This window comes from Malurus melanocephalus, unplaced genomic scaffold (genome assembly GCF_030028575.1).
Source record: "Malurus melanocephalus ecotype Western Australia unplaced genomic scaffold, MMel_1.1 scaffold_1077, whole genome shotgun sequence".
Classification (NCBI taxonomy): Eukaryota; Metazoa; Chordata; class Aves; order Passeriformes; family Maluridae; genus Malurus; species Malurus melanocephalus.
In genome coordinates, this window is record NW_026624309.1 from 79443 (window position 1) to 87267 (window position 7825).

The 7825-nt window shown below is 42.6% G+C and overlaps 1 protein-coding gene across 1 annotated transcript; it reads right to left on the reverse strand.

Annotated features, from left to right (window-relative positions):
- Positions 1-226: 226 nt before the first annotated feature.
- LYPD6 (LY6/PLAUR domain containing 6) lies at positions 227-7476 on the reverse strand. Its single transcript, XM_057386855.1, has 4 exons — positions 7274-7476; positions 6188-6286; positions 3554-3684; positions 227-1987 (listed from the first exon to the last, which is right to left on the reverse strand). The coding sequence occupies exons 1-4, from the start codon at positions 7401-7403 to the stop codon at positions 1754-1756; spliced, it is 594 nt and encodes a 197-aa protein (XP_057242838.1). The 5' UTR covers positions 7404-7476; the 3' UTR covers positions 227-1753.
- Positions 7477-7825: the final 349 nt, after the last annotated feature.

A 7825-nucleotide genomic window follows, 5' to 3' on the forward strand; every position in this document is an offset into this window, starting at 1 on the left:
TCAGGACATGCCCTTCCATGAGCAGATTCCTCATTTTTCAGAGGATCCCTCGTGGATTCTGAGCTGGGCAATTCTCCAGATCAGATTCCTTCATCTGCATTTCCCTGTAACTCCCCCTAAAAAAGCACTTTGAGCCTAAAAAACCTGAAATTTGATAGAGCTCTTTAGCTTGGAGCAGGAATAGGAAAAAAAATCGCTCCTAGAAGAAAAATTTCTGAGTATTTAAAAAAAAAAATTAATTATAAAACAGCTTAAAGCAAGTCCATGACACCCTGCTTTTATTACTGCCTTTGCAAAACAAAGTTGATTCTTTCTTAAAAAGTGATGTAAAAGATTTTTATATCTATTTTTATATATTTCTGTATATATTTTTATATATTTCTGATAATTTCTATAGTACAGACTTGCAAATCGTCCATTTTTCCTGGCAAAATCGGCGTTTAAAGCGTTTCCAAAGCTTTAAAACCCTCCTCAACATACAAAAATAAATATTGCATCCGTGATTTCCGGGCACCCAAACACAGCTGGAGCTGGGAGCAGCCCAAATCCCATAAAAATAAAACAACAGGAGTTATCCAGGATCAGTTTTTTCTCTCTCAGATTGGGAGGTTTGGGGTTAAAATGAGAAAATATTGGAAATATTCCCCCTAAACCAGCTCTTCATCCTCCTCCCTGCTCGCAGCTGAGGGATGTGGATCTCAGATCCTCCTGGAATGAGGATTTTGGGRATTTTTCAGATTCAGTTTTTCAATTCCAGCGGTTTTCTGCTGGATCCGCTGCCTCYTCCCCTCCAAGCGCTGCTTCCTCGCTGCCAATTCCTGCCCCATCCCGGGATTGCTGCAGATTCTGTGTTAATTAGCGCGTGTTAATGAGCTGGCGGGGTTAATGAGCTGGGGAGTGACACTCCCCAGGGGTGAGCGGTGACGCGACACTTTGACACCATTTCTTCACCCAGATAATCCAGATTTGATCAAAATTAGGCCGGGCTTTGCGGCTGCTCCAGCCTAAGAGGTTATTCCAGCCTAAACAATCCCGTGCTTAGCGCAGGATTCTGGGAATTCTTTCTGGGAATTCTTTCTGGGAATTCTTTCTGGGAATTCTTTCTGGGAATTCTTTCCAGGAATTCCAGGAGAGACGCGGGATTGTCGCTCCCTTCGGCTGCATCCCCATCCCAAACTCGGGATTCTCCAAATTCCAGGAGGAAATGCGGGTGCCGGGGGTGGCTCAGCTGTCGCTGTCGCTGTCACCCTGAGCAGCCCCAGCGATGTCCCCAAGGAGGAGGGGACAGCGCGCTCGCGGAATTCCAAATTCGCGGAGGGAATTGCGCGCAGAGGCGGCTCAGCCGTCCCAGGGTGGCACCGCCGCTGTCGCTGTCGCTGTCACCGTGAGCAGCCCCAGCGATGTCCCCAAGGAGGAGGGGACAGCACCCATGGAATTCCGAACTCCGGAGGGAATTGCGCCTCTCAGACGGCTCAGCCATCCCAGGGTGGCACCGCCGCTGTCGCTGTCCCCGTCGCTGTCACCGTGAGCAGCCCCAGCGATGTCCCCAAGGAGGAGGGGACAGCACCCATGGAATTCCGAACTCGCGGAGGGAATTGCGCCTCTCGGGGCACTCAGCCATCCCAGGGTGGCACCGCTGCTGTCGCTGTCGCTGTCGCTGTCACCGTGAGCAGCCCCAGCGATGTCCCCAAGGAGGAGGGAATTCCGCTCGCGGAATTGCGAACTCGCGGAGGGAATTGCGCGCAGAGGTGGCTCAGCCATCCCAGGGTGGCACCGCCGCTGTCGCTGTCGCTGTCCCCGTGGCTGTCGCCGCCAGCCAGCGCTGTGCCAGCAGCCCCAGGCACAGCCCCAGCGGTGTCCCCAGGCCGGGAGGGGACAGTGGCGGTGTCCCCCCGTTGAGCGGGGACAGCGTGGAGAACACGGCGTCCGTGGCGTTGCGCGGCAGGGGCAGGTTGCAGATGCTGCCCTCGCAGCACGAGGTGCACACCTGGGGACRGAGCGGGGACAGGAGCGTTAACCCTTCGAAACCCTCGGGCATTTTCCCTCCTCCCCCTTTTTATTTTTTAATCCACCTGCTGGAAGAACAATTTTTTCTCCCCCTTTTTATTCCCTCCCTTTATTTTTTTTCTTCCTTTTTTCCCCCCTCACTTTAGTTTTTTTCTCCTATTTTTACCCATCCCAAGTGAAACTCCATTTCTGATGCTGATTTACCCACTGAACCAGCCAGACTTCTGGCAGAGTCCAAGAATTATATCAATGATATATAATGAATATAATATATAATAAATAATGTATATAAATATAATAAATAATGTATATATTATATAACTATATAATTATATATCCATTATATATAATGTGCATTGTATATTACACATTGTATATTACACACTACATATTATTTATAAGATATTCGATATCTATGGTATATGTCATAAAATACATGCTATATATAATGTACATAATATATCCCATACTATATTTTATTTATAGTACACATTCTATATATTGTATATTATTTATTTTTATGTTATATATATAATATATTGTAGATATAAAGATATATTCTGCAACATATTATATATATTTTATAATACATATTATATTTATTTTATAATACATATTATATATAATTCAAATTATAGTGTCTATAATACTTATACCATAGTTACTATGTACTATATGCAATATATAGTATATTATATATTATTAGATATTCTACATTGTATATACAGTATGATATAGTGTGTATCTAATAGATATTTATAATATACATTATATATTTTTAGATATATTATTCTATGGTATAGAATATATAGAGTATCTTACATATTGAATATTGGATACAATATACATTCCACAACAATATATAATTGTATATATAGTATATATTCTATATATATGTAYAGAGAATATATATTTTATATATGWCATTAGATATGTTAAAATATGGTAGAATATATTGTCTATATTATAAACATATATAGTATTCATTTTACATATTAGATAATACAGATATTATATATATACATCATAGTGTATATAGTATATACAGTATATCATATCWTACTTAATACATTGTACATATTATATAAAGTATTATATATAGAAAAATGTAATTGTATATTATATATARTATCATTATATATTATATAATATACATAATAGATACTATATTGAATATTTTAAAACATATTGTATATAATATATAGTATATATTTAAAAATATGTAAATATATAAGTATGCATATAATATATACTTATATATAGGTATAGATATACTCATATATAATTATGTGTTTTATAGATATATATTTTAAAAACATATAAATATGAGTATATTGTAYATTTTAAAAAATACATTGTACATTGAATAGATTATATAATACACATTATGCATGATAGATATGATATACCATATTATATATCATATATGCTATATACTGCTCATTATTACATATGATATTACATAATATACTGTTAAATATAAAATATTTATAATATAACCCAAAATTTGCATAATTTTTAAATTCTAACCCAAGTTTTCCCCCACCTTGTACTCCTCGTGCCTGATGTAGGTGCAGCCCGTGCTCAGACACTCCTCCAGGGCCACGCAGCGTTTGGTCACCGACACRCTCTCCCCGCTGGCCTTCATCATGTGCTGGCTGAAGCAGTACCTCGTCCCTAAAAAACACAAAAAAATTTTTATTCAACCAATTCCCATCTCCTGAGAGCCTACCCGCTGGAAGAAATGCAAAAAAAGTCCTGGATTTTTGTCAAATCTCAGAGTTTTATTTTAAAAATTTGATTTTTTAAATGTTTTTAAGTATAATGTCACCAAATGTTTGCTCCCAATCTCTGGTGGGATCCTGAGGATTCAAATTGCTCCAGAATTTGGGGATTTGTTCCTAAATGTGGGTCTGTGTTAAAGTTGTGCCCACCCACGGGATCATCCAGCTACAGAGTGAGGTTTGGATGAACACCCCAAACCTTGTGCACTCTGAGTTTTACAGGCATTATCTCTAAAAAAAAAAAGAAATATTCACAATCCCTGTTTATTTCATGTGTGTAGGTGGGTAAAGATTATATAATACACAATAAAAATACTTTAAAATATTATTATATATATTTTACCCCCCTGAATTACTCAGTTTATGTATTTCTCAGTTTCCAGGCTTTGGAAAAAAACAGCAAAACATGGGATGTGTCCCTGTATTCCCATCACATCTTCTGCACGTTCCCAAGAGACCCCATCCTCCTTTTCCTCTTTTTTTTTTAAAGCTGCTCCTCATCTGCAAATCCCACCAAAAACTCACAGCAGAATGACTGACAAAATAAGGATTTACAGGGAATTCCACAAGGAATTCGGATTTATTCCCTGCTTTATTCACCAGAGRGAAGCTGAAGGTGCATCCTCCAAGCACCCCAAAATCARATATATTTATGTATTTATATTTATTTTCTAAATTCTACCTTGCTTCTTATTATTCCAGCTTATTAAGAATAAAATTCCTGCTTTCACAAATGGAAAAAGTAGGAAAAAGGAGATTTCCATCAGTTTTTCAGCTTCTCCTGCCCTAAAGCTCAAGGTTATCCCAAAGGGAAGCACCCCCTGTGAAACATCTCTGAGGATTTTGCTGGAAGTGCCATTCCCAGTTTTACTTTAAAAATATTTATTATTTTTTAAAAAATATTTATTAAAAATATTTATTATTTTAAAATCTGGGTTTGATCTTTCCTGCTCAGGCCGATCCCACATGGAACAAATAAAGTTTCCAACACCCCATAACTCTTTTAAGGYTGTTTTATTCCTTCTTCCTTTCTTTTGTTTAGAAAATATTGTGAAATCCTTCCAGAGAGATGGATTTTCTGGGCAGAGGAAGCCCCAAGCATGGATGGCTCTCACCTCCTGCAAGGCCACGCACTAAATCCCAACCAAGGAATAAAATCCACACCCTCTCCTCCTGGGAAAACAGAAAATGTCCCAAAATATCAATCTCATCCAGCCCGGTGGGTTTTATTGCTGCTGGTGCTGATTTTAGCCCAGAGGAAGCAAATTCTGGGGCTGATAACGGGTTTGGACACAGCCTGCAAACACTGTGGGCTCATCCTCCTTCCAAACAAAATATTTTCCCAAGGTGAAATCCCAAAACAACACAATTAAGTGGGGTTCAGCAGGGCTGTGGGTAATTTTGATGTTTTGTGAGTGTTTTAGAGGAAAAGTGGGGAAGGAGGGGGAGATCTGGGGATCTCAGCAATGCCTGGATCTGATATTCCAGGGTTTGCATTCCAAGGTTTGTATTCCAGGATTTTGTTCTAGGGTTTGCATTCTAGGGTTTGCATTCCAGGGTATGTATTCCAGGATTTTATTCTAGGGTTTGTATCCCAGGGTTTGTGTTCTAGATTTTGTATCCCAGGGTTTGTATTCCAGGGTTTTATTCTAGGTTTTGTATTCCAGGATTTTATTCTAGGGTTTGCATTCCTGGGTTTGTATTCCTGGGTTTTTCTGGGCTGTTCCCAACTTCAGACTCCAAAGGGAGTTTTGGGATCAAACCACTGAAAATATSAAAATTCCAGCCTCGGCTGCCTTAAATAGGAATAGCAGGAAGGAGAAATAAAACAGCCTGAAAAGATTTAGGGGATGTTGGAAGCTTTGTTTATCCCGGGTGGATTTGTGCTGTAGGGGAGGGAAGAGGACACAGCCAGAAAGAGAAATAAAACTCTTAAAAATCCTTCCCTGGGAGGGTGAGGAGGAGTGGGGATGGATTCCCAGAGAAGCTGTGGGTGTCCCTGGATCCCTGGGAATGTCCAAGGCCAGACTGGAGCACCCTGGAATGGTGGGAGATGTCCCTGCCCATGGAATGGGATGAGTTTTAGGGTCCCTTCCAACCCAAAACACTCTGGGATTCCATGAAAGGATCATCAGCCAGATTTAATCCCCAGCTGAGCCAGAGGAAAACAGGGAAATGATCAAAGTCCCCAACCTCACCCACAGCAGGGAGACGGAAAATCTTATAAAGGATTTTATTCCCACCACCCACACGTCTCCCTTTTTGGGAAGAGTTACAAACAGGAGCAGCAACCACCAGAATCCTAATATTCCACAGCTCTGGGAAAAATGAGAATTCCCAAAGAATTTCCCTGGCAGGGATGGGATGGGATGAAATCCTGGGATGGGGTCAGTTACCTCGGGGACAGTAAACGTCCGGAGCCCAGCGGTTGCACTCGTAGTTATCCGAGGCTTTTTCACAAGTAAAGCACTTAAATCCATGAGGATACGGTGTGGCTGAAAAAAATAGGAAATGTGGAGTCAAAGGAATGGAAAACATGGAGTTAAAAGGGACGGATAATATGGAGTTTAAAGGAATGGGAAATATGGGGTTAAAAGGGATGGATGATGGAGTTAAAAGAGATGGACAATATGGAGTTTAAAGAAATGGACAATATGGGGCTGAAAAGAATGGATGATGGAGTTAAAAGGGACGGACAACATGGAGTTAAAAAGAATGGATAATGGAGTTAAAAGGATGGATAATGGAGTTGAAATGAATGAGAAATACGGAGTGTGAAGGGATGGACAATATGGGGTTAAAAGAAATGGACAATATGGAGTCTAAATGAATGGATAATGGAGTTAAATGGAATAGGAAATATGGGGTTAAAAGGGATGGATGATGGAGTTAAAATGGGAAATATGGAGTTAAAATGAATGGATAATATGGAGTTTAAAAGGATGGACAATATGGAGTTAAAAAGAATGGATAATGGAGTTAAAAGGATGGATAATGGAGTTGAAATTAATGAGAAATACTGAGTTTAAAGGAATGGACAATAGGGACTCACTGGATTGGGGAAGGTCACTCACTGGAGGGGGGGAGGTCACTCATGGGAGGGGTGGTCACTTACTGGACAGGAGGAGATCACTCATGGAGGGTGGCAGTCACTGGAGCGTTGGTGGTCACTCATGGGAAGGGGGATGGTCATTCATGGGATGGGGGTGTCACTCACAGGAGGGGTGGTGGTCATTCATGGAAGGGAAGAGGTCATTCACGGGAAGGGAGATGGTCACTCATGGGATGGGGGACAGTGACGCACAGGAGGGGTGGCGGTCACTCACGGGAGGAGGAGCGGTCACTTACTGGAGGGGTGGTGGTCACTCACAGGAAGGGGGGTGGTCACGCACGGGAGGGGTGGTGGTCACTCACAGGATGGGGTGGTGGTCACTCACAGAATGGGGTGGTGGTCACTCACAGGAGGAGGAGCAGTCACTTACTGGACGGGTGGAGGTAGACGATGTCCTTGGCGCTGAAGTCACGGCTCCGTGTGGCCGGAGCGTGGCCGGCCAGCAGCAGCAGCAGCAGGGACAGGGACAGGGACAGCAGCAGCCCCGGTGGCCAGGCCATGGCCCGGCCAGGACGCGCTCATGCGGYGGCCGAGGATCCCCACCTGGGCAGGGCACAGAACCCCAGCATTAACCAGGCTGGACTTTGGACATCTTTGGATCCCACCCCTGACCGACCCCACCTCGTCACCCAAACCACGGCGCCGAGTGCCACATCCAGAGGGTTTTTCCCTAAAATCCTCCAGGGTTGGTGACTCCAGCACCTCCCTGGGCAGCCCATCCCAGTGTCCCAACCCCATTTGTGGGAAGAACCAGCAGAGAACAAAAGTGAGCGGAGCAAACCCCCCAGGACCTGGCCAGCACCGTCACCCAACCCCTGAGCCTCCAGCACTGGGGTCATTTTGACATCAACAGCCCTGGAAAAGACCTGGACAAACGATCTCCCTGCATTTCCAACTCAGAGGAAATTATCTGATCCCTCAG